The following is a 24357-nucleotide window of genomic DNA, read 5'->3' on the forward strand; positions in this document are numbered from 1 at the left end:
AAGCCGAAGTCGGTGAAATTGAAAACCTTCCACCGTCGACTTGAGATTCAAAGTAATCAGTCGTACCCAATTACAGCAATGCCACTCGAGAAGTTTGACAACCTAGAACTGCCGGCGACGGCTGACTTTCACGTCCATCTACGAGATGGAGAAATGATGTCGCTAGTCACTCCAACCATTCGTGCAGGCGGCGTCAATACAGTTTATGTGATGGTCTGCAGCACAAGGATATACCATTAAAATACAAATCAACTAAAATGAACCAATAGCCAAATCTCGTGCCACCAATCACAAGTGTTGAAGCTTGTCTCGACTATAAGAAGCGCCTGCAAGAAATCGAGCCGAATGTGGAGTTCCTAATGTCTTTGTATCTGCATCCAGATGTAACTCCAACGACGATCATCGAGGCTAAAAAGGCTGGTATTATTGGCGTCAAATCGTATCCTGCTGGTCAGCTGCTTTTCGCATACTACAATTTCAACCTTGTAATCTGACTTTGATCAGGTGTTACAACAAATTCTGCATCCGGTGTTGTTGATTATGAGAGTTTCTACCCCGTCTTTGCCGAGATGGAGCGCCAGGATATGATTTTGAACATACATGGCGAGAGTCCTGCGACGAAAGACTCAGACATCACAGTTTTAAACGCAGAAGAGCAATTCTTGCCAACCCTAAAGTCGCTCCACCAAAAATTTCCAAAACTTCGAATTATCCTGGAGCACTGCACGACAGCAAAAGCGGTCGAAGTCGTCAAAGAATGTGGCGATACTGTGGCAGCTACTATCACGGCACATCATTTGTTTCTAACAATTGACAATGTGGTAGCTGACCCATTTTGCTTCTGCAAGCCAGGTAATAGCAGAACAAACGAATCCGTCCAAGAACCGTGCTTATCAGAATGTTACAGTCGCCAAAACGCCGGCAGACCGGAATGAACTGTTAAGAACCGTCGTCTCTGGCCACCCAAGAATATTTTTGGGCACAGATAGCGCCCCACATTCAGTCGTAGCCAAACGTGGCGGAGATAAGGGACTAGACAAAGCAGCTGCAGGCGTTTTCACTCAGCCATATGCTACTCAAACTGTTCTGGATGCTCTTGAGGAAGGCATACAACAGAACGTGATCAGGGAGGAGGATGTGACTGTGGACAAGCTCAAAGGGTTTTTAAGCGGATTTGGTAGAGCCTTTTATCGTGCATCAGACACGAAAGGGGAGAAAATTGTGCTGAAACGCAAGGCAGATGTAGTGGTCGATTCATTGAAATCGGGTTCGCTTGAAGTCATTCCATTCAGACGGGGACAAAAAACATGGAAAGTGGAATGGAGATAAAACTATGTCCTATTACATGCACGGCATCGCTGATCTTGATGACAATGATGACCTAAAAGGAGTGAACGTTAACAGCAGTCATGTTGCATTGGAAATATGTCGGAAGCTTGAAGTTCCTTAGAGGCTAATTGAGCGCATTAAAATATACATTAACGGTAGAACAACTTGCGTGGTTCAAGTACGGCGTAAATGGTAGAGTTGAAGAGGCATTTCGATCAATTTAACATGCTCTTACGATGGCATGATCTGCCCATTTGATGGTGATTCCTACAGAACCATATCTCTAGCGCTTTTTGGATGTATCTCGCAAAGCAGATATCTGTAAGGAAGGTGCTCTGTTGTCTCAATTGCTCAACATATCAAGCAAGCTTCCATTGATAGTCATGTGATGCGCAGCACACCCTACTTCTCTCGTAACCATGAGAAATGTGCTTCCTGCCGACACCATTTCAATCCACTCCAATTTGATGTCGTCTCTTGAATTATTAGTGGTTTTTAAATTGAGCCACTAAGACTAGTTCTAGCTTCCTTCATAAATGATATCTCCCAGCTTTGTCAAAGCTTATTTCACGTTTGCCGATCCCGTTTTTTCCGAGCATTGATTCACTATTAAGAGTTTGTCGACCCACCCGGCTCGCTTGACTTGTTTTGTCCACCGAGCATGTGCTGATCCGGGAGTCTGTCGTAATACGAGTGGTGGTGCTCTTTTCGCTCGGTGAAGATTCGTTTGACTGCGATGAAAGCAGCAATGAAAGGAAATGCAATAACGTAGATCAAGGCGGTTGCAAGGCGTTCGAAAAACGTTGGAGCTCTTTTTGGGTTCGTTGCGGAAGCTGCAGGCGCGATTGAACGTACTGCTGACATGTTCGAGCATAGAGGAAATAAGATATTGGCCTCTCAAGTAACTGGCGTCTAAGAAAGGTACACCACAATCAAGGAAGTCGGAACATGGCGGGAAGGTTTTCCCAGAATCTGCGCGCTAGCAGCACAGCGCTGTGCTTTGATATGATGATGATGTCACGTTAGGATTGACTGCGGATCTGCTGCAGTCTACGGCTGATTTAATGCATAGAAAACGTCCAACTGCCTGCCGAAGTAGCGAAAAAGGGCTGTAGATTGACAATAATGAGAATCTAAATCGGCCTTGCTGATTTCTCTGCGACTGTAAGGAGTGAGAATAATGATGCAAACTTTCAAGTTCCAACAGACGCAAGCATGACCCATTCTGGTTTAGTGTCATCGACCGTCCTGCCTTTGTGGCAGCACGATGCCTGTTCTTCGTAACAGGAGCATCCTCGTTAATTTTGGATTAGATTGTTGTCAATCTATTGCCAAGAACAAAGATATTGGAGTGGTCCTTGCCTGTTAATCACGCAAAGAATTGCCGGGTAATGAAGTCCGCTATCGGCGAAGTCATATCCTTAGCCGTACATATTTCGGAAGTATCTATCGCTCCACCATCCACAGTGGCTGCACTGAATATGTTACGAGCTATCTAACATAATCAAAAAATGGCACCTACGAAAACTGCTCGATGGATCCTCAGGGCTCAAACTGGCCTTGATGGCCTTGTTTATCAAGAATCGTCACCAATACCAGAAGTCAAGGCTGATGAAGTACTCGTAGAGCTTCATGCGGCGTCGCTCAACTATCGAGATTTGGTAGTAACTAAGGTTTGCAGTCGTGGTAACCAAGAGAGTAGATATTCTGACACACAAGGAGGGTGGATCCGGTTCAAGCATTCCCAATGTTATCCCAAGCTCAGACGGTGCTGGTATTGTACGGGCCGTTGGCAGTTCTGTCACAGGTTTTGAAATTGGAGACAAAGTCTGCACCCATCTTGCCCCCTTTATCGCAGACGACCAATGGCCAAACTTTGGCAATATCACGGCTGGCTTGGGCCAGCAGGTCAACGGCACGCTTACTGAGTATGGCGTCTTCCCGCAGACGGCAATTGTGCACATGCCAAATAATTGCAGCTTTGCGCAGGCAGCTACTTTGACCTGCTCGGCTTTAACGGCATGGAATGCACTGTTCGGTCTTCAGGGTAGACAGCCAAAAAAGGGGGACTGGGTTCTTACACAAGGCACCGGGGGTGTTTCAATAGCGGCTTTGCAGGTGGGCAATTCGATATGAAGCCCATGACCACGCATCACTGATCAGTCAAGTTAGTTCGCAGTCGCGGCTGGTGCGAATGTAATCGCTTCCACTAGCAGCGATGAAAAAGCCGAGCGGCTGTTGGCCCTAGGTGCCAGCCACGTTATCAACTACAGACAAACACCACGCTGGGGTGAGGTAGCCAAAGGTATGACTCCAGGCAAGCAGGGGGTGGACATTGTAGTGGACGTCGGTGGCGAGAACACTTTAGGAGAATCAATGAAGGCGGTCAAAGTCAATGGCTTGGTTGTTGCAGCTGGACTGGTAGCTGGCACAGTTGAGAACGAGAAACCTGCCCTAATTGACACCCTCTGGAATCTGTGTATTGTTAGAGGAGTGTTGCTTGGGACGCGAAATCAGTTCAAGGAGATGAATCGGTTTGTGGAAGTAAAGGGTATTGACTTGGCGGTTGATGAAAAGGTCTTTGACCTAAAGGATGCACGCAGGGCCTATGAACGACTTCAGCAGCAACAGCATTTTGCAAAAGTTGTGATTAGGATCAGATAAATAAATTGGAGATCAGAATGCTCCGCGCCTGATCAGATCCCGATATCTTGTGGGCTCGAACTAGTGGCACGTACTACCCGTGGGTGAGAGCTGCCTTGGTTAGCCTCGGTGCCTCAACCTCGGTCAAATTTCAACGATTGACCTCAAAGCTTCCTACTGAAACCAGTTACACTCTCCATGATGTCCGCCATCGTTGCTATGCACCTGCTTCAATCTCCATCAAGATGACAAAATCAGATATGAATAGCTTGAACTATCCCTTCGCTGCATCTCCAGACATTATCCGCGCTCATCAGAAGGATGCATATTTTCAAGCTGTTCTTCTCGAACAGATATCAGACATAGTTAGAAGCCTCAAAGGCGTCCGTTTCTCGCACAATTACACTTCCGAACTTAAAGCTGTGGCGGATCTGCTCTACCTTGGTCTAACAACTCTCGTGGGAAATCGAACACTCGGTGAGGAATATTGCGACATTGTCCAGGTGGAGGAAGAGACACGTCGCTTGCCCGCGATTTACAGACGCTCAGGCTACATTGTAGCCACGATACTTTTACCATACGGCTTAAATAAGATTTTACCAGCTTTCAGGCGACGGCTGCGTGCAAAATTGGAGGCGGTTCTGCGTCGAAAATCAGCGAAGAAGAATGGAAGACCTCCTGCAGCGGTAGATAAAGTGCAAGCATACGTCCTTGCCAACCTCGACACGATCACATCTCCTGCATCAGTGTATGCGATCAACCTCGCTATCTTCTACTTCACCGGGGCGTACTACCAGCTCAGCAAGCGACTATGTGGTCTACGCTATATCTTTACACGGAATGTTGAGGAGACGTCGCAACGCGTAGGATATGAAGTGCTCGGTGTGCTTTTGGTGTTACAACTATCTGTTCAGGCGTGGATGCATTTGCAAGACACATACAGGAACGGCCCTCATACTGTTGCCAACGCCGGAACAATGATGGGCGGAACAGCAATGGTCGGCCCGGGAGTCGAAGTGTCTCTCGACCCGCAAATGTACTCGAGCAATAATGCACTTCTTATCGAGTCTGATTCACCTTATTCAGAGATAAGCAAGTCAGCCATTCAGAAAGTTACTCATACTCCTGTCCTAGAGAGTGCCCGCTACGACCTCGAACAAAACGACGTCATGGCATGGATTCATGCGCGGCAGCAGCGAAAATGCACGCTTTGCCTGGAGTCGATGAAAGATCCAAGTGTGACTACTTGTGGACATTGCTTTTGCTGGACATGTATTGGCGACTGGGTCAGGGAGAAGCCGGAATGTCCACTTTGTCGGCAACACGTTCTAGTTCAACACATTTTACCCTTACGTGGCTAGCCCAGAATCTGTGTTTGGAACTCACCAATGCTAGGTTCGAGACCCGAACACTTTGTCTTTGAGTGAATTCAGTGATAGGACTGGCAAGCGGAATCTTGGGCATGGTGCTTCGGCTGAATTGAAATAGCACTCCACAAGCCCTTGTCCAAAAGCGTCTGGCTAGGTATGTATGCAGTTCTCTTCGCAGTTTTCTCTTACCCCTATCTATGATGATTTCGAAACAAAAATACGCATAGTTCATCCGATGATCGGAAGGTCGCTGTGGAACAATGTTTTCTTTCGCTCCTATCTGACACTGTCTAAACTTCCATCTTGCTTGCAGCCCTTATGAATTGAGACGAGTTCTAACATATTCTAACATATTTTTCAACTACGCAGGATTATCAGCAGATATGAAATCAGAATGCAACTGATGCCATCGCCTGTGAACTCTTGCTCAGTTCAGTCATCAGTACTGCGGACTTTGCAATTAACTATGATAAATAGTTTAACTCTCTCAGCACTGGGGTTTTATTGTGAATACTTGTCTCATAACCCAATTTTGCGGAGTTAGCCTGCGACGTGCGAGAGCGAGGGTTTTATGCCAAGCCGGAAAAATAAGCGACCTTTGTCTACTCCCCTTCGAAAGTCTACGATGTCTCGAAAACGGAGCTTTGGAAAATATCCAGCATCCTGAATTCGCTCCTCATCAGTGTTGTGATGCTTACCACCAATCGAATTCAAAGCCTTGCGTCAGCCCAAGTTCTCAGGATACTGCGTTACTGATCGGGCACGATATACATGGGTTCAGACTTTGTCAGACAGCTCATTGCGCCGATCATTTTATCTCTACTTAACAAGTAGCCTCAGTTCAAGGCTAGTACGCTACATCCACACTAGTTCAAAATCCGAATGCATCCTGACGGATTTTTTTTTTCCTTCTATTGAAAAGATTAAACTCGCGCCAAGACATGACCCAGACAGTAGACTCAACGCTTAGTCTCAAGTGGCCGGAGCTTGCCTGTTTTCATCCATGCTCCGCATCTGTCACCCCAACTTTACCCCAATGTGTGGACACTAAATCTGGGGTAGCATGGTAGAGCCTTAGGAAGAATGTGTTTGGTCTTGTTTTAGGAAATTACTTCTCCATCAACTGCAATTGGTCTAAAGCGTGTCATAATATGAATTTAGCTAGGCTATATGATGATAGTGTAGGAAATGGATATCCATAGTTTGGGAAGAAATACAAATATGCTCGTTATGATTCCCAAGCTCAGCTCCCTACTTTGTGATTTTCTTCAGTGTCAGCAGTTTCCATCTTCTTTTTGCTGAAATTTCATTTGCATGATGTCCTCTTTACCCGATGACAAGGTTAAGATCAACCGCGTTGATACGATCGAACCGGCTCCTATTAGTGCATCTGTTCTTTCTGGGGATGAACAGATCATCTATCAGCTTGAAACAACCGGCGAAGAGGTCGGCGTGACGTGGAGGACTGTTATGGCCGCAGCAGTACGTAGCTCTTCGATTTTCTATTTTGCCGCACTGATTCGACTTTGACATTATGCTAGTCGATGGCGCTCTCCTACAATGCATATGTATTTACGCTGTTGATGCCGCCGGCAATTTTGTCCTATATCAATGCAGACTTGGGCCCTGAACCTACCTACACTTGGATATCGATCTCATGGAATCTTGGTGGCGCTATTTTCGTAACCATCGGTGGTAGGCTCTCAGATATTTTCGGTCGCAGGTATTTCTTTCTTGCTGGCGGCTGTCTTTTGCTCGTCGGCTCGATTGTAGGCGCGACTGGACAGACGATCAATCAGATGATTGCATCTGGCGCTATCTTTGGTGCCGGATCTGGCTTTCTCGAAATGGCTTACGGAGCTGTGCAGGTACGCTGGCTTACTCACAATGCTGACGGGCACACCTTGAAGCGTGCTAATTGTAGCAATCAGGAAATCGTACCAAACCAGCATAGAATGGTCACGATTGGTCTCTTCGACGCGGCTGCTGTCATTGCGCAGCTTATGCCTCTCGCGGCTTGGTCGATCATCAAGTATACACATGATTGGAGAAATGCGTACTATGTTATTATTGCATTTGAGGCATTCACCGTAATCTTTCTGTGGTTCTTCTATCACCCTCCAAAGTTTACTACTAAACATGCAACGGATGGAAGGACTCCGATGGATATTGTCAAGGAGTTCGACTGGCTTGGATTGGCAATATTTGTTGCAGGATGCACACTCTTCATCATTGGCATGAATTGTGAGAATGCAGTAAAGAGCAGTCTTCTTTGCATATGTGCTGACTACCAAGCAGGGGGTGGATCTTTGCATCCATGGCGAAGTGCGGCTACGATTGCACCTATTGTTGTCGGCATATCGCTCCTTGTTGGTTTGGGCGTATATGAAGCGTTTGGGAATCTCAAAGAACCGTTGCTTCCCACAAGGCTCTTCAAGCAAGTCCGACAGTACGCTTCCTTTTCGCGTGGTAGCTCAAAGAATAAATCTAACTTGCAGTACAGTTTCACCATGCCCATCGTAGTCGTGTCTATAGTTGGCATGCAATATTATAGCAACGCCACTTTGTGGCCACGCCTGTCGCAATTGATTTATGCTAAGGATGAAATCTCGAAGGGGCTCTATGCTGAGGTCATTCCGCTTGGCAGCATCGGTAAGCCTATCAAGATGAAACGTTCTATTTGTACTGATGGAATTGGTAGTTGGTGGCATAATGGTAACGGGAAGCAAAAGATTGGGTCATCAACGTTGGCAGATCGTCTTTTGCTGCGCTCTTCAGACGGCGTGCGTCGGAGCAATGTCCACTGCAAGTATTGATAATCCCGCGAAGAGTATCGTCTTGACTTTTTTCATTTCTCTAACGACTACACTTATCATGATGAACTGCTTCGTTCTCATTGGGTTTGGCATTGTATATCAAGCAGACATTGGAACGGCAGCAGGACTGGCAGGCACCTCACGGCTCCTCTTTGGCGCCGTAGCTACGGCAATTTTTAGCAATGTCACCAACAACAAGTACACGACCACTCTCGCCGGCGCCGTTCGACACAATGTTGCCAAACTTGGATTTGGAGAGGTATACATGGCCAAGCTGGTGTCCGCCGCAAGGCTCAACACGGCTGCCGCTTATGCTGCTGTTCCGGGAATCACCCCAGAGATTCGAGCGGCAGCCACTTTGGCCAACAAACAGGCTTACCTTGAAGGTGCACACCTTTCCTATCTTGTAGCACTCGCATTTGGATGTGTAGCCTGTATTGCCGCCCTTTTCATTCCAAGCATTGACGACCGCAAATGGACCAAGAAAACGGTGGCAGTTCAAGAGTCTGACAGAAAAGGCTTGGAAGAGAAGAAGCTCAATCATGTTTGAGAAATGGGAAAGGATTTCACAGAGCTTTGTGTTAGGGGTTGCGGCGTGTATATCTCACAATCGTTTCAAGGACACATTTCATTGAAGAGTCGCATATGAAGAGAGGAAAAGATATCGCAATGAAAGACTTTTATTGTGCTTTACTATTGCTACATGAGGGGCACAATGAGGCTAGATGCCAAGACCAACGCCATCGCTTTTCACAATTTATTATCATGCCATGCTGTTGTAAGGAATGAACAATTATGCAAATTTCCCCAAGCCGTCAACTTAGATCGAGTGGTTATAGGAAGGATTTACTCAATCTGAATTTTCCGGGTCTTAGGAGCTTGTGCTTTCGGTACAACGATCGAAAGGATACCATTCTTCAGACTCGCCTTGACTCCGTCGTGGTCGACGCGTGTTGGGAAACTGAAGCTGCGGTGGAATTCGCCAACCGAGCGCTCGGACACCCAGTACTTGGCTTCTGGTTGCTGAGACTCAGATTTGGCGACCTCGCCAGCGTTGGTCTGAGTGAGTGCGGTGCTATCTTGTTTAGTCGTCGACGTTTCGTCTGCACCCTCGTCAGCTACCGATGGTTTGCGATAATGCTCGTTGCTTGAGCCGGATTGAATAGCACCTGATGCTTTCGGCGCGTCTTCGATGGCTTCAACGGTGCCTGGACGAGTTCCGCTCTCAAACGATCGTTCGGTTCGTCCACTGATGGACAGTGTGTTACCATCCGTCCATTCTATTGAGATATCTTTCTGCTCGATGCCAGGCAGTTCTCCATGAAGCTCATACGAATCCTTGAGCTCGCGGACATCAAACTTTGGTTGGAATGTCCGCAGTTCATTGGGCCAGTTGGCGGCGAACTGCCTTGTTGCTCGATCGTACTCATCGAGCATTCGGAAAAGAGGAGAGAACTCTTGAGTGAAGCGTGGGAACAGAGACATCTTGTTTCGAGTGAGGTGGATGCTTCTTGATGGGATGACTCTAAAGACTTGTGGTAGTCGTTGAGATGAGGTTCGAATAGCTTGCATGAGACTGTTTGATCTTTGTTGTTCTGATGGAGACTTGGGATGTCGACGCAGTCGTATATATACACCAGGAGTCTTCTTCCAGAAAGTGCCAGTTGCTTGTAGTACCATGTAAAGTGTGATGCCACAATTACGACATTGTCTGCTGGTGTTGCTCACACAACATACTCGAAAGCTCTAGAAATGCTGGTCAATTGCTTGACCATTCGTGGGTCGCGTAGCTCTTTCGAGCAGATTCCAGAATGCACTAGCCTGTTCTGGCATCGTTGTGCAGCGATATAATCACGTGATATAACTCCAAGGTATCCTCATAGGCGGCCAACGCTCCCAGCACCATGATTACCTGCATGTTCTCCCTGCAGGCGGATCACCTGCGTATGTTTTTGATTCCTGGATCCTCGTATATGGCCAGCTGCCGATGACCTTTGCGAATCAGGAACTCGATCGTCCCGAAGTCTTTTCGGTCGAGATTGCGGTTCTTGCGGAACTCTTCCTTGGTGAAGTTGATGAAATTCATCCTGGTTTCCTATTTTGAACTCATCAGGGCCTGCGATCCATCGAAGAGTGAAAGAATCCGTACCGCGGGCTTCTTGTTTGCCGCTCTCAAGCATTTCCGATACAGCGACAGCACATCTCGCTGGACCCCGGAGAGCCTGGCCATATCGATTGGACTGGGGAGAAATGGAAGCTTTGCTGAGAAAGGATAAGACCTAATGCAAGAATAGTCTGAACACTGGGATGGAGGGTGGTCTGATGGATTGAAGGTCCAAGGTGCTATTCTTTTTGGAAAGGCTCGTGAAATAACTTCCTGACGCTCGGACGTTCTGTCTTCATCTGTAGTTCCCAGGTACCTATCACCGCTCTCCCCATCTCTCTTCGCTGCAACGGCATTTGTGGAGACTATCGTCTTCGCATCAAACTGGCTTCGATACAAGCGCTTACGACTTTTAGACCTTTTGTCGATCACAATTTATCATTCAAGCTGGGGTGCTGATAGGTCACGAACTGCTAGCCTTGCGTACAGCTACCACAACGCAATGGCGCAATAATTTTGCAGCATGCACGGTAGACTGAATTATACTGTATTTCAGCTGCACGAGGAGACTTTCTATGAGTAGCCGCTCTTCTTTACCGCGTATCCATAAATTGCTTCAATCAAGTTTAACCTGTGTGTACTGGTATTCCAAGCCTTGCCAGGGCAGTTCGCCTCCTTTGGTAGCGCCTCTGCCATCCTTAGCTCAACTCTGCACATAACGCACATTTTCCCCTGGCTGTCCAACAATCAGACCCTGGTTGAGACAAACGCAGTCATGGCGGATCATGCTCTAGGAATGTCAATAGTTTGAACCGTTGTCGGGATGATCTGCTGAGAGACCTTTCTCCCAAATCCCAAAATCTATCGTCAGTACACCATGACACAGCTCCACACCGGGAGCCGTCATTCACCATGAGTTACGTCACCATCCAGGTCATTGCAGTCTAAATCTTCGTCATTCCCATCTCCTTCAACAAGTGGAGATAACGACTTCACAACTTGACTTCTGCCTGCGCGAACAGCACATTACGACTCGTTTCTGCGCTCAGCTGAGGTTGGAAGTGGATGCTGTGTTGGCTGTAGTAGGAGCTTGGGCCATATTAATTCTGACGGCAGTTGTCATTCTGATAGTTCCTTTTCTCTTGTCGTAGTCATAGCTTCATTTCTAGCCTCTGCGACAAGGCTAACAATCTGCCCGTTCGTGAAACTGAAGTCGTTAAACGGCAAAGCATGATCAAACCCTGACGGTCGTTCTCTAGTTTTCCTTATCGTTGTCTTGCCTTGCGTTCTGCGATTTTCAGACTATCCTATACATCGTGAGGAATTCGTATAGCAGGTATCTTTGCCTCAAAATGCCATCAAGAAATTACAGCGCATGAGTACAATAACTTGTACGAAAATTTATGCTTATTTGTTGCAGCCTCCTATTTTCCATATTGCATTCCTGACATTGTACTTGGTCTTGTCGTATGCAATTTTCACAAAAGAAAAAAAAAGCGTCGGTCGTCATTGTCTCATCAGCCATTATCTCTGCGTAGTCGCTCCTAATTCCTCTCCTTCGTCTTCGACTGCTTCTACACGCACTAGAATTTCTTCCAAGAAGCCTTCCAGGAAGCCTTCGACACCTCCACCCATGCCTACGGGTGCTCTCGCGTCGGCGTCATCGATCTCGCTCATCATTCGTATTGCCCGTCCAACCAATCTTCTCACATTTTCATGTCCCTGCTGGAGCTTTTGCATCTCTTGCGTCGTCATGCGATGCCCCCCATTGCCTCCTTGCAGTCCTTCCTGTATCATGCTATTCATGTTGTATGCACGCCGGTGGAGCGCTGCCTCCAGCGCTGGAATAACGACTGAATTCAAGGCGGTCACTTCTGCAGTCTGCTGAGGTAGCTGAGGGGTCATCACAGTTTGCGAAGACAATGAACTAGTGGACGACGTTAAAGACGGTGGCATGGACGCTGGAGGTGTTGTTATATCCTTTCGGAAAGGGATATCCAGAGACGGACTAAAGGGCGCCGAGGAACTTATTAGATTTGGCTGTCGAAGTGGGCTTTGCGCGGTTCCTGGTCGAATTTCGTTTCCTGGAATTGCAGACGATCTTCTTGGATCACTTGATACAAGATCGAGCGATGGTCGAGAAGCGCTGGATCGCCGCCGTTGCTGCTGCTTTGGATGGTCGGCTGGTATTCCCTGTTGCCCAGGAGTCGATTTTCGTTGAATCATTGGAGAGATTGGTGACTGGGATGTGAATGATGGCAAGGGTTGCTGGGGCATTGGTGGGAATGGTTTTTGTTGCGTTAACTGCTCCCTCTTTGGCGTCATAGGTGTCGACGATAGCGGTGATGACTGTCGTATGTTTGGAGAGTGCAGATCAACAGCTGGCGCTAAAGAAGCTGTCAACACTGGTGCCGCGATTGTGCTTGATGAACCCGGCTGCGTTGGTGTATTACTGGTTTCTGTCACGGCAAAATCGCGAGTCACAGCTTCTGGTTCATTGTTGGACAAGTCAAAAGTTAAAGGCTTCATTTGCGGGGGCAGAGGAGGCAACTGCTGCTTCGTCGACGAGCTATGATTCTGATGCGCAGACCGCACTGAACTTTGCTGCGCCTTTTGCGGACTAGGTGGCAGAGGAATCTTCGCCGCTGCACTGGGTGAATATGGTGCATTTGCTGGTGAAGGCACTGGCTTTCGTGTTGGACTGAGGCTTGGGGGACTGGCCATTCCTGGAGGTGGCTTTGACGCGCGAATTGTATTTCCTGACGGAACCCTTCTCTGCTGATTTTCAACATCGCTTCTCCCGCTTTTTCTTGGACTTCCCGTCTCGTTTGGTGGGGTAGAACCGCTTCTAGCATTTGCTGCCGCGTCGTTCATTGCTTTTAATCCCTGTGATCTAGTACCGCCAGTGGGTCTTATTGTGCCGAAGTCCCATAAATCTTCACTTGATGGGCTTGGCTTCTCTGGCTCCGAATACTCTTCGTCCTCGCTGTCCTGCATCTTATCTTTGTGCGTGACCTGCCACCTTTCATAACGCTCAATGAGCTCTGTCAGGTATTGAAACTTCTTCGCCTTACGTATGAACGGATGTTTCAAGAGCTCCTTCGCGGACGGTCGCTCTCTCGGTTCCTTCTTAACACACCGCTCCACAAAGTCTTTGAAAGCAGGGCTCCAGTTGCCTTCCAGGGAGGGAGGAGGGTTCTTTGGAATCAAGAAAAGGACCTTCATTGGATGGATGTCTGAGTACGGTGGCTCGCCGTTGGCCAGTTCCAAAGCTGTGATTCCCAAGGACCAGATGTCCGCTTTATGATCATACCCGGATTGTTTGATCACCTCGGGGGCCATCCAGAACGGGGTACCAACAAACGTATTCTTCTTGGTCATCGTTTGTGACAGTTGTCCAGAAACGCCAAAGTCCGCAAGCTTTACCTGCCCGTTCGCACCAAGCAGGATGTTTGCAGCTGTGGCTAATGTGAGCAACACAAGTGGTTTCGAACCTGACGGGGACGCACCTTTGATGTCTCTATGTAACTTGTTATCCCCATGCAGATACTCAAGTCCATACAGGAGTTCCCTGAGAATTATGCTGATACTTTCTTCACCCAAGGGCCCCGGCTTCATGAGGTCTGCGCAGCTGCCGCCCGCGCAGAACTCCATGACAATCCAGAGGTCGCTGCCTTTGAGGAAGCTGCCATAGTACTTCGTGGTGTAGGGCGACTGCAGCTCCGACAAGATGCTGATCTCTGTGATGATATCGTCCACCTCATCCTCGGCGTTCTCGACGTCTATGATCTTGATCGCGACCGTCTGGCCGGTACGCTTGTCGACACCTTTGTAGACCTTGCCAAAAGAGCCCCCGCCAATGCAGTTCTGCTTCGTGTACAGCGTCTCCGGGTCGGTGTTGCCGTCCATTGTCGGCAATATTGTAGTGGTAGAGGCGGCCAGGTACAGCCCCGGTCTCGGAGACGAGAGCAGAAAAGTGGTGGGCGTATAGTTTATATGCAGAGGCTGCTTTTGCAGGCCGAGCAGTAAAAAGGCTGTCTGTTTACCGTCGCATCAGCTCGCAGTCCCAGTGGCCCGGTACATAAAGGTGTGCTACAAGGCCCGACACGTACCTAACGCCCCCCAGTCGCCGCCAGGAAAACAAGTTTGGCATGCAGACGCTTTCTCTGAGGCAGCGCGCCCAACAAGGAACTTCGGGTGAATTGACCTGCAAAAGTTGGCCGCAAACCGAAAATGGTGAAAGTTGTTCAAACGGTTGCCATGGCAAGTCACCAAGCCGTGTAAGTGACCACACCGCGCAGGATGTCGCTTGAAACGACGAGTCCTGCCAGTGCACAGATGATCGAGTCAAGGCGATCCACTGGCGCAAAGGCGGCGCGGGCGAGGAAGGAAAGCGGGCGAGCTGGGGCCGGATTCGATCGCGTAGGGCAGAAAGTCAATGGCAGTGGCGCTGAAGCCGAAAGACGGACGCGAGACGTGCAACGGCGGACGGAGCTGCAGCCGGAGACGACGCGATAGACAATAATGGAAAAAGCGGGAAGGGGAGCGACGGGAACGAAGAGTCGGAGAGTTGGTTTGTGGGCAACAATGGCGTTTCTCCTGGAGGGAACGGGCGACAGCTGGACACGGACGGACGAGGCTGCTGTTGTTTTGTTTTGGCTCGCCGCTGCCGGCGTGAGTTGATTGGCTGTCGCCTGTTCCTCCGCGCCGTTGGCACCCACGTAGGACGCTTGCAAGTAACTTGGCATGGCGCATGCGGGTACGGAGCTGCTCGTCGGGCTTGCTGCCCTACACAGTACGCAGCGTCGGAAGAGCCGACTCGTTTCAAGGCCTTTGATTGCCGTCTACAATCTGGCTTTGCATGGCGAAGCAGACGTCCGCTTGAGTGGTTGCTTGTGGATAATCTACAGTTGCGTTCTGACCTTGAAAACGGAGCAGTTACTTCGACGTTCAGAAGGCGCACAATACGTTCGATATTTTTTTGGGCGGCTGAGCCATCCTCGTCCGTCTTGCCCGGCTCATCTAGATAAAGCAATATTCTCCCTTTGCCCAAAAATAGCGCTTGCGCCCAGTGCTATGCAACACATATGCTGTCGTTCATTTCTCTAGTATTTCGTTAATGTTCCCAAATGCAGTCCGCAACCGTTCTCCAAATGCTGTGTCATCACCGTCTTCTTTCCTTAGGGCTGTGCTTGACGTGCGTCTTGATAGCTCCGTCGCTTTCTTCGTCTTCCTCCTCCACCGGAGCCGGAGTCTCCCTTCTTTCTTTGTCGCGATGGTGCTTTCGCCGCCTCCTTCCATAGCTGATGTTGCTTGCCGAGTCGTCCGGTCTCAGCTCGCTCCTGCTGTCATCTAACCAGTCGTCCTCATCTACTCCACTCGTCCCCCACACGCCTGTCCCGACGGAAGGCGTAGCTGATAGAGCCTCAAGGCCTTGTGCAAATGAACCGCGTCGTCTTTGAGCTGCAACGCTGAGCCCCGTGCTGCGCGCTCGTAAGGCTGCGCGAACTTCTTCAGCTTTTATGTGCAAGGCTTCGAAAGCATCTTCAAGCGCGTCCATGCCCATGAAGATCTCACGCTCGACTTCAGCAAGTACAGCGATTTCAGTCTCTTCGTCCATCTGTACTGGCGCGCCAAAGGAGGAGGCTGTAGGGGATGCCACAGGGCCTCTGGACGGACCTCGCGACATTGGTGTTGGGCCTCGTGATGGTATACCTGGCGTGTTCATCCGGTAAAGTGGTGTAGGCCCGCGAGATGGACCTTGGTTGTCCACGCTTTCGGCCCCGCTCCACAGAAAACCATCAAAACGTCCCGAAATGAGAATCTCCCACTCACCAGCGCTGACTGCAGCCAGTGTAGCAAGGACTCTGTGAAGATGAGGATTCCGGAGAAGAAAGATGGCACATTCCGCGTCACGAGGCGGTTTCTCCAGGCGATACAAACGCTGTAAAGAAAGAGCCGTCCGCTTCATAAGTTCAGATTTTGGAGTTTCAGCCGGTGTGGGCGCTCGTGAGACTGGCAGCGTCGACATGCCGCGCAGGAGGGCAGTGAAAAGCTTCCTGTTTTCTGGCTCGAGATGTGTGATCATTGCGAACATTAGTGTCTCGTCGTCTATTTCTTGTGGCGGGCTACACCTTGTCTCAGGTTGAGCAGCGAGCCATCTCTGGACCGCATCTTTAGTTCGCTTGCTTTGCTTGATGTAGTGATCCCTGAACTCCGGCGGGACGTCAATATCCATCTTCTGCATAGGAGCCTCCGTACCCATTTCGTAAACTGGAACATCGTGTGCGATTTCAAAAGGTGGCCAGGTTGGCAGCTCCTGCCTCCCGGAGACAAATTCGAGAATCTCCCCCCAACTGATACCGGTTCCTTCATCCTCCGACATAATGTCCTTATTTTCATCGTTCGCGCACATTATGCACTCGCAAGTCTCAGAAGATATGTTGCGGTTGAAAACTGCCTCCAAACGATCAAGTAGCCTACGAGCTACCGACTTATAACCCGTGGCAACCGCGATAGATCCGTTTTTGTGAATAACCTGCAAATAAGAGTCCAGCACGCTTTGCAGAGGCAAGAAAATATTTCTGACATCTGTGTGCTGGGGACCAAAAGCGCGCGGTGATATAAAATTAGAATACTGTGATTGCTGTGGAGCTGTAGGTGCAAGAACTGAAGTGAACCGTTTTGGCACAAGATGAGGTAGACCACCATTCTGTAGCAAATAGTCGACTCGTGGGGTCTCGATATGTTGGTTGAGGGCCGGAGGAGGAGGCGGCGGCGGAGGAGGTGGAGGAAAAGAGGACAATCCCGCGGAGACCGGCGTCTGGACAAAACTTGACTGAGCTGAGTAAGGCGAGGGGAGCGCAGCTTCTGGTACCACTTCTATGACCTGAGCCTTGCCCATAGGATTTGACGTTGGTGCAAATTGCGCTTCGTTCGTTGTGGGTGTACGAGGCGAAGAGTCAGGAGCGGACAAAGGTGATGACTGTGCATGAGGAACAGTCATTGTTGATTGACGAGAGGGTGGAGGAGGCATTTTTCGTGGAACAGGCTCCACTGTCGATTCAGTAGCAGTAGATGTAGCTGTAGACCTTGCAGCCGTGGACTGTGTACCAGGGTTCTGAGACGCGTCATAGGAAGAGGAACTAATATCGGTGCCTGTAGCTATAAGCTCTTCTTTCGATCTGTTTCCCGGACTTGCATTTCGCAAGCCGGATCGAACAGCGCGTGGCTCGCTATCTGCTCGTTTACGAAGTGAAGATGACGAAGACGTACGGCGCGGATTGTTCTTTTCATGTATACCTCTCTCTAGGCTGATTTTCCGTGGAGGCGACGCAATGCGCGTTTGTGACGGTGTCTTCTTGACACTGTTGCTGCTCCTAGACCGTCGCAATTCCGGCTCAGTCATTGTCAGAGGCGGACTCGGTGGTGCCGCACCTGTACCTGCGGAAGGGTATCTTCGTTCTGGTATGTGTTTGGCGGATCCGAGGTCCGTAGGGTCTGGTGTGTACAGAGATAATCTCGGATTGACAATATTGTCTCGGCTGCCTACCGCTTCTTTGCTGTGCTTGGGAGAGAACTTAGGATAGCTCCCAACACCAGACGAGGCTAGTGAGCCAGAGGGCCGCCTATCCATCTCAGGCACAACACCAGACATCGTGCGGTGGGCAGACGATGCCTCGGACGATAGCGAGCTCGGGGGCCGTCGCTGCCTCCTAGGTGAACTGCGTTTCTCGCTGCGATCCTTCTCTTTTGATCCGCTCGAGGTCTTCCTTCGGGACGGCCTGTCTCTTTCCTTTCGTTTGCTAGGAATGTCCTTTTCCTCAGTTGTTCGGGGGCTGTCACAGTCGCCCTTGGACTTTTCTTCTTCTTCTTTCTTCTGTTCTCTCTTCGCTTTGCGCTCCCGGCGGATTTCTTCAATCTCATGAACAGAGGTGACGCTTCTGCCCGACAAGCTGAACATGGCGTCAGCGGAACGGGCATCAACGTGATGAAATGGAGTTCGACCGGGGTTGCTGAGTTGTTAGTTTGGAGCAGAAATGCCGCTAGACGAGCTAGCTAAATCCTGGCGGTTGGCTTAACCTGGGGGTTGGCGTGAGATGGCCAATCGTCGTGTGTGATTCGGCGTTTATTTGCACATGCAAGCGCAGGGTGAATGGAAATAGGACTTGCGATAAGACCTTTTACTTTATCGGACAGGGACACAGTGCAGAAATGTCCTAGAATTTCAAATCTTCTTGTTGAAGCGTGTGAATGAGGCCGGCTTTGTCGATTTATAGCACGGTAAGGCTCGGCCATCTTCGAAAGTCACGCAGTCACAGCACGCGTCGCACAGCCACTTCACCAGCCACGAGATTCGTGAAGTTTTAACGTCGTGAAATCCGTCGACCAGTGAATTATTGTCAGCCTGTCAATCAATTCATCATCTTTTGTAAACCCTTCGTAAATGTAAACGCTGTTATTTCAGGTTAGATGCATGTCACTTGGGTCGATCAATACTCTTGCTGCGAGTAGTTTCGGTTTTTATTTTTATTTTTATTTTTTATTTCTTTTTGTGAAAAATGTCGACAGGAAGATGAAGATAAGTCGTGAAATCAGAAGCCAGAGTCTTCAGCAGAGGATCCAATGACATAAAAGGACTGGAATACATGATGAACTTCAGAGATGGAGAAGAGGAGCATCCGACGAGCCGTTATGAAACATACAATTATTTTGTGTGTCAAAAACTTCTGCACGCTCGAGACCTATCAGGTAGCCTCCGAATATGCTTTCGGATATGCGTGGGAGCTTCAATGTGTATAGAATTGGGCACAATGATACAGATTAAACCGGCTCTCGATAAATCAATTTCCTAACAACTAAAGAACGACTACATTCATGGGCCACGATGAAATCAATTGGCTTAGAGGCAGGTGTTACGAACTACGCGTGCCTGCTGCTCGACCTCTTTGCATCTTTGCTGGCGCTCTTTATCAACAAGCAAACTCATTGCTTTCAACACGTCCACCGCACTTCTCGTCTTGCCAAACGTGTACCTTGAAACAGCACGACGCGGAATTCGTCGTAGAAGCCGACCACTGAGCCCAGCGCAGTTCTTCGAGATGTCAAGAAGCTTTGATGCGAGGCTATTAGGGTGAATATGGTGCTGAAAGGAAGCAATGATGTACTTGGGAAAGGCATCTTTGGTTTGATATCCGTGGAATCTGTCTATTGCCTCCATTGACCCTTCACTTGCCGCAGAGTTCTCCTCGCCGAAAGTCTCATCGAAACAGATCTGCTGCTTAGATATCAGATCATTTAAGCAGGACCTCAGTATCTCATATGCAGCCTCTGGTGTTGAAGCACCGATATTTTCTATGATGTCCACACGACTGAGGAACGCAGCATCCAGCGTGGTCATGAGATTACTCGTGCAGAACAATAACACGTTGGAATGGAACCGCAGCTTGTCTAGAGCCGTGAGAAATTGATTTGTTGCTCTGAGCGCATCTCCCACCTCGCCGCTCTCCGCAGATTGCTGTCTAGATCCCGCAATTGTCTCGATCTCGTCGATCAGAACACATATGAAGTCATCGGGATCTCGAGCCATGGAGTATATTTTACGAAAGCTTTTGGCGATGTTCTTTCCGGATTCACCAAACCATTTTGAATACAGGTTATTTGCGTTTACCTCGACTAGGTAAAACGACCGGTAGATCTCGCTCGATCGAATTGCAAGCTTCTGCGCCAGGGCTCTGCATAGACTCGTCTTGCCTGAGCCAGGGGACCCATGGCTGGGACCAGATTAGCTTCGTCTTTGACGAAAGGCGACAGCATCTTCATTACAGTAGTACCAGGCCAGTCCAATCGTGTAATGAAGCGTTGAGGCCTTCTCGCTCCAAAACTATCGTATTGGTAAGCTCTTGCAACAGCTCCTCACGAAGACTATTCTCGAAGTGCAATAAGCTCCAAACGTCATCGAACAAAACATTAGGCATTTGATACAGAACCCAGTTGGAAGACATCTTAGTGTCCTCATTCTCGTCTGACAATAGTGACCATTCGTCGGGCGTATCGTTAACAGGGGCGTCGTTCAGGGCGTATACATGAACAACAAGCTCGTAGCACTCGAGGGCATAATGGCTGGAACTATCATCTCTTGGCAAGCAGTCTACGACCTGTATTGCTTCTATGTTCGACGCGTGGGGCAGCGTCTCTTGAATTGGGTCAGAAGCAGGATAAAAAATGGATTAGTAGACGGACCAAAACCTGTAAGGGCCTGATCGATTTCAACATATGCAAATCTCTCCCGGATCCATCGAGCCACGTCTCTCCGAACCTGGGTGAAGGTGAGCAACCTCTTGTAATTATATTGTTGATAACCTGACTTCAGCGAGCTGGCGTACGCATTTCAAACGAACTTCGACATTCAGCTGAGGACTTGATTGCATTACGGTCATTCGCATCGGAAGCATCTGCATTAGAGTCTGGGGCCAGAGCTGGAGCTAAAAGCATTGAAGGACTTACTCGTGAAAAAGCGTTTCACACCATTCAGTGCCTGGAAGTTTTCGTTCTTACTGGTGGCGAGAGTCCGGGAAGGTCACGAGATCTTGTGGCAGAGCATCGGTGCCCTTGAATAGAAGGTGTACATGAGTGCCACGCTCCAGGAAGGCGCGATCCATGACTTACTGACAAAGGCGGAAATTCGTCCCGGATGGATTACAGTTGAGACTCTACAACTTTGACGACCAATTCTGTGCAAAGCTCAGCTATACGCTCGTGTTGAAAGACGAGCGTACCGCTTGATCTGCACTTTGCCCGTGCTGCTCTGCTCTGCTAATGTGGCCCAGAGATGGAATAGAGAGCACGGCCCAAGATCAAGCAGTGCTCGAGTCTTGGCAGCTTATGTCATCGGAGCTGCTGTGTTGATGATGTCGAGGAGCGCGGGTGGCGCTCGTGCACAACAAATGAAGTTGGATCACCATGATTGTAGAATTCTACTTTCTCTTATTCTTTATCTAAGCTGAATATGCCTGATAACTTTCTTCGAAATGACTTTCCATACAAGCGTCTTAGGTGACAGCGATGACAGCTACGGCAAGCGCATCGTTGGCGAACCAAAGGATACTGTTCTACAGATTGGCATCTCGGTTGTGCTGGGGTCGATTGCATTCCTAGCTTTTTGTGTATATATGGCCCTTCCGGCATGTTAGTGAAAGATGCTGACTCTGCAAAGATTCTCCGCCCAAGATGGCCTGGAATGTATGCCGCCCGCAAGAAATCGCGCTCCGCCGCCGACTCTCTGCCTGAGCTCCCGAACACATTGTTTGGATGGATACCAATGATATGGCGGATAACTGATGCTCAAGTTCTGCATTCGGCCGGGCTAGACGCATATGTTTTTTTGGCGTTCTTCAAGATGGCCATTAAATTTCTCTGCATCACCCTACCCGTCGCGCTTCTCATCATCAAGCCTGTACACGACCGCTTCCCCGAACCAACTGGCGACAAGCATCACAAGAACAAAACGGAAACTGCACTTGGTAATTTGCTGCACCAGGATTTGAAAAGGAATGTGCACAATGGAAGTGATAGTTTTGTTCCAATACCTGAGTTCGACGCCGACTACTTGTGGATGTATCTTGTGTTCGCATACTTGTTTACCTTTCTCGCTCTATATTTGATCATTGTAGAGTCAAAGAGAATTATTGAAGTACGTCAAGAGTGGCTTGGCGCACAGACGACAGTGACGGACAGGACAATCCGCCTTTCAGGCATTCCGCCCGAACTCCGCTCTGAAGACAAGATAAAAGAAGTTATCGAAGACTTGGACATTGGGACCGTGGAGAGTGTTGTCATGTGCCGAGACTGGAAAGAATTAGACAAGACTATGGAAACACGGATGAAGGTTTTGCGAAGACTCGAGGAGGCTTGGACAGTCTATTTAGGACGCCGGAGAGTCGAACGCAGCCTCGAAACCTTGCCTATTGCCCAACCCGCACCGCCTGGTCCGGCAGTGGATCCCGAGGATCGAGAGGATAGCACCTTACTTCCTGCGAACGGTGCAAATGGCAATTCTTCTGAGGTACCGTACGCACGCACCCGTCCCACGACTCGCATCTGGTACGGACGCTTTAGATTGCGATATAAGGTGGTGGATGCGATTGACTATTACGAGGAACAACTTCGACGTATTGACAAGAGAATAAGACAACTACGGAAAAAGGAGTTCAAAGCTTGCCCCCTTGCATTCGTTACCATGAACAGTGTTGCAACGGCTCAGATGACGGTGCAAGCAGTGCTCGATTCCCACCCAATGCAACTGCTAGCTAACACGAGTCCATCTCCCGCAGATGTTATTTGGTCGAATACGTACCTTTCTCGTGGCCAAAGGATGTTTCGATCCTGGTCTATTACAGCTTTTATCAGTATACTGACCATCTTCTGGTCTGTTGTTTTTGTGCCAATCGCAGGCTTAATTGATCTCAACCGAATTCATTCCGTGTTTCCTGGGTTGGCTGAGGCACTAGATGCGCATCCTCTAGCAAAGTCTCTTGTTCAGACACAGTTGTCAACTTTGGGTGCATCCTTATTGCTTGTTTTGGTGCCGTATTTCTATTGGTGTGAGTATAATCCCATCCTTAATTACATTTCAAACTAACTCCAGAGAAGGGCTTTCAACCCTACAAGGAATGATTTCACAAGGCGATATAGAGCTGTCTGTCATTTCCAAGAACTTCTTCTTTGTCTTCTTCAACTTCTTCATTGTCTTCACAGCATTGGGCACCGCAGCACTTGCTCCTGATGACTTTGCAAATCAAACCCCACGAGAGATTGCCAACAAGTTAGCCTTGAAAATCCAAGAGCTTAGGAACTTCTACGTGAATTATATTATTCTACAAGGCCTCGGACTTTTCCCAATGAGACTACTGGAGTTTGGAAGTGTGTTCCTGTATCCTATCGGCTTGATTGGTGCGAAAACACCGCGAGGTAAGATTTTCATTCGCGACAAAGATTCAAAAGCTTATTATTTCTAGATTATGCCGAAGCTATGCAGCCGCCTATGTTCAGCTACGGATTTTATCTCCCGCAGAACATCCTCATCTTCCTCATCTGCATTGTGTACAGTGTGCTAAGGTCATCGTGGCAGGTCCTGCTCCCTGGGCTGTTGTACTTCATCATCGGATACTTCGTACACAAGTATCAGCTATTGTATGCGATGGATCACCGACAGCACTCGACGGGCGGCTCCTGGGCCATGATCTGCGATCGGATTATTGTAGGTCTAATCATTTTTCAAGTTACAATGGCAGGTCAACTAGCTTTGCGCTTTGCCATTAAGAGGTCGTTGCTTATCATCCCTCTTGTGGCGATGACGCTGTGGTTTTCATATGTTTACAGCAACCGGTACAAACCTCTGATGAAGTTCATCGCTTTGAGAAGCATCAGACGCCATGAGCAAGCGAATCAATTAAGCTCCAGGCTTTTGATGGAGCAACGTGTTAGGCCTATTGATTTGGACGAGGTCACAGACGAACCAGCGGAGCGCGACATGCGATTCATAAATCCGAGCTTGGTCGCTCCCCTTGAGAATGTATGGATTTTGGATAAGGCTGCAAGGGCTGAGAGCATCATGTCTCGTAGCCCACCGCCGGAGGAGGATGATCCGCGAAGTCTAAACTCCGCCGTGGCATGATCGACTTTTCGTAGTCCTTGCTTGGCAGCAGTGCATAGCTGTTACTAAGATTTTTAATTTAAAGGCGTTAAAATAGTTATGGCAACTACTTGTGCATTTGTGAGGAAGGTGATACCCAGATGCATTTTATGTGAAGGTCAATCGTAAGCGTTATTTCCTTGCTATTTTTCATCATAATCTCTTGAATACACTTCTATCTTATATTTAGGGTGAATTGAATCTGTTTACAACGTCATTTTTGCGAAATTACCCGTCACTCTTTTGTGTCTATCGAAGAACGAACAGCGCATCACTGTTTATCCTTCAATCAAGAGCTCTAGATTTCTGTCCCATTTTGGCTTACTATCAGCATACAGACCTCTCAGCATACAGCCTACAAGTATTTGGACCATTTCATCCAGGTCCAGTACGAACGCCGTC

General features: G+C 48.7%; 12 protein-coding genes across 12 annotated transcripts; 6 read left to right on the forward strand and 6 right to left on the reverse strand.

Moving 5' to 3' along the window:
- The first annotated feature begins 40 nt into the window (after positions 1-40).
- Positions 41-1568, forward strand: PV09_07108 (dihydroorotase, homodimeric type). Its single transcript, XM_016360833.1, has 4 exons — positions 41-213; positions 270-450; positions 505-852; positions 908-1568. Exons 1-4 carry the CDS (start codon positions 79-81, stop codon positions 1327-1329), a joined length of 1086 nt encoding a protein of 361 aa, XP_016211205.1. The 5' UTR covers positions 41-78; the 3' UTR covers positions 1330-1568.
- Positions 1398-2649, reverse strand: PV09_07109 (uncharacterized protein). Its single transcript, XM_016360834.1, has one exon. It carries the CDS (start codon positions 2201-2203, stop codon positions 1892-1894), a length of 312 nt encoding a protein of 103 aa, XP_016211206.1. The 5' UTR covers positions 2204-2649; the 3' UTR covers positions 1398-1891.
- On the forward strand, positions 2627-4126 carry PV09_07110 (uncharacterized protein). Its single transcript, XM_016360835.1, has 3 exons — positions 2627-3002; positions 3052-3447; positions 3502-4126. Exons 1-3 carry the CDS (start codon positions 2841-2843, stop codon positions 3991-3993), a joined length of 1050 nt encoding a protein of 349 aa, XP_016211207.1. The 5' UTR covers positions 2627-2840; the 3' UTR covers positions 3994-4126.
- Positions 4127-4158: 32 nt separating this feature from the next.
- On the forward strand, positions 4159-6570 carry PV09_07111 (uncharacterized protein). The gene is made up of 2 exons (XM_016360836.1): positions 4159-5496; positions 5712-6570. The coding sequence occupies exon 1, from the start codon at positions 4218-4220 to the stop codon at positions 5331-5333; it is 1116 nt and encodes a 371-aa protein (XP_016211208.1). The 5' UTR covers positions 4159-4217; the 3' UTR covers positions 5334-5496; positions 5712-6570.
- An 89-nt stretch (positions 6571-6659) lies between these two features.
- Positions 6660-8708, forward strand: PV09_07112 (uncharacterized protein; the record flags this gene model as incomplete). Its single annotated transcript, XM_016360837.1, has 6 exons — positions 6660-6824; positions 6884-7210; positions 7274-7586; positions 7641-7791; positions 7846-7994; positions 8044-8708. 6 exons carry the CDS (start codon positions 6660-6662, stop codon positions 8706-8708), a joined length of 1770 nt encoding a protein of 589 aa, XP_016211209.1.
- A 296-nt stretch (positions 8709-9004) lies between these two features.
- On the reverse strand, positions 9005-9838 carry PV09_07113 (uncharacterized protein; the record flags this gene model as incomplete). The annotated part of the gene is made up of 1 exon (XM_016360838.1): positions 9005-9838. The coding sequence occupies one exon, from the start codon at positions 9836-9838 to the stop codon at positions 9005-9007; it is 834 nt and encodes a 277-aa protein (XP_016211210.1).
- Positions 9839-10094: 256 nt separating this feature from the next.
- Positions 10095-10388, reverse strand: PV09_07114 (uncharacterized protein; the record flags this gene model as incomplete). Its single annotated transcript, XM_016360839.1, has 2 exons — positions 10095-10253; positions 10308-10388. 2 exons carry the CDS (start codon positions 10386-10388, stop codon positions 10095-10097), a joined length of 240 nt encoding a protein of 79 aa, XP_016211211.1.
- Positions 10389-11294: 906 nt separating this feature from the next.
- PV09_07115 (uncharacterized protein) lies at positions 11295-14881 on the reverse strand. Its single transcript, XM_016360840.1, has 3 exons — positions 14375-14881; positions 13772-14300; positions 11295-13720 (listed from the first exon to the last, which is right to left on the reverse strand). Exons 2-3 carry the CDS (start codon positions 14169-14171, stop codon positions 11787-11789), a joined length of 2334 nt encoding a protein of 777 aa, XP_016211212.1. The 5' UTR covers positions 14172-14300; positions 14375-14881; the 3' UTR covers positions 11295-11786.
- On the forward strand, positions 14496-14780 carry PV09_07116 (uncharacterized protein; the record flags this gene model as incomplete). The annotated part of the gene is made up of 2 exons (XM_016360841.1): positions 14496-14542; positions 14564-14780. 2 exons carry the CDS (start codon positions 14496-14498, stop codon positions 14778-14780), a joined length of 264 nt encoding a protein of 87 aa, XP_016211213.1.
- Positions 14882-15141: 260 nt separating the features above from the next.
- On the reverse strand, positions 15142-18512 carry PV09_07117 (uncharacterized protein). Its single transcript, XM_016360842.1, has one exon. It carries the CDS (start codon positions 18223-18225, stop codon positions 15427-15429), a length of 2799 nt encoding a protein of 932 aa, XP_016211214.1. The 5' UTR covers positions 18226-18512; the 3' UTR covers positions 15142-15426.
- Positions 18513-19090: 578 nt separating this feature from the next.
- PV09_07118 (uncharacterized protein) lies at positions 19091-21086 on the reverse strand. The gene is made up of 4 exons (XM_016360843.1): positions 20931-21086; positions 20505-20872; positions 20088-20457; positions 19091-20035 (listed from the first exon to the last, which is right to left on the reverse strand). Exons 3-4 carry the CDS (start codon positions 20264-20266, stop codon positions 19165-19167), a joined length of 1050 nt encoding a protein of 349 aa, XP_016211215.1. The 5' UTR covers positions 20267-20457; positions 20505-20872; positions 20931-21086; the 3' UTR covers positions 19091-19164.
- Positions 21087-21212: 126 nt separating this feature from the next.
- PV09_07119 (uncharacterized protein) lies at positions 21213-24097 on the forward strand. The gene is made up of 4 exons (XM_016360844.1): positions 21213-21427; positions 21478-22864; positions 22914-23231; positions 23279-24097. Exons 1-4 carry the CDS (start codon positions 21293-21295, stop codon positions 23935-23937), a joined length of 2499 nt encoding a protein of 832 aa, XP_016211216.1. The 5' UTR covers positions 21213-21292; the 3' UTR covers positions 23938-24097.
- The last annotated feature ends 260 nt before the right edge of the window (positions 24098-24357 follow it).

The sequence above is a fragment of the Verruconis gallopava genome (assembly GCF_000836295.1).
Source record: "Verruconis gallopava strain CBS 43764 unplaced genomic scaffold supercont1.27, whole genome shotgun sequence".
Lineage (NCBI taxonomy): Eukaryota > Fungi > Ascomycota > Dothideomycetes > Venturiales > Sympoventuriaceae > Verruconis > Verruconis gallopava.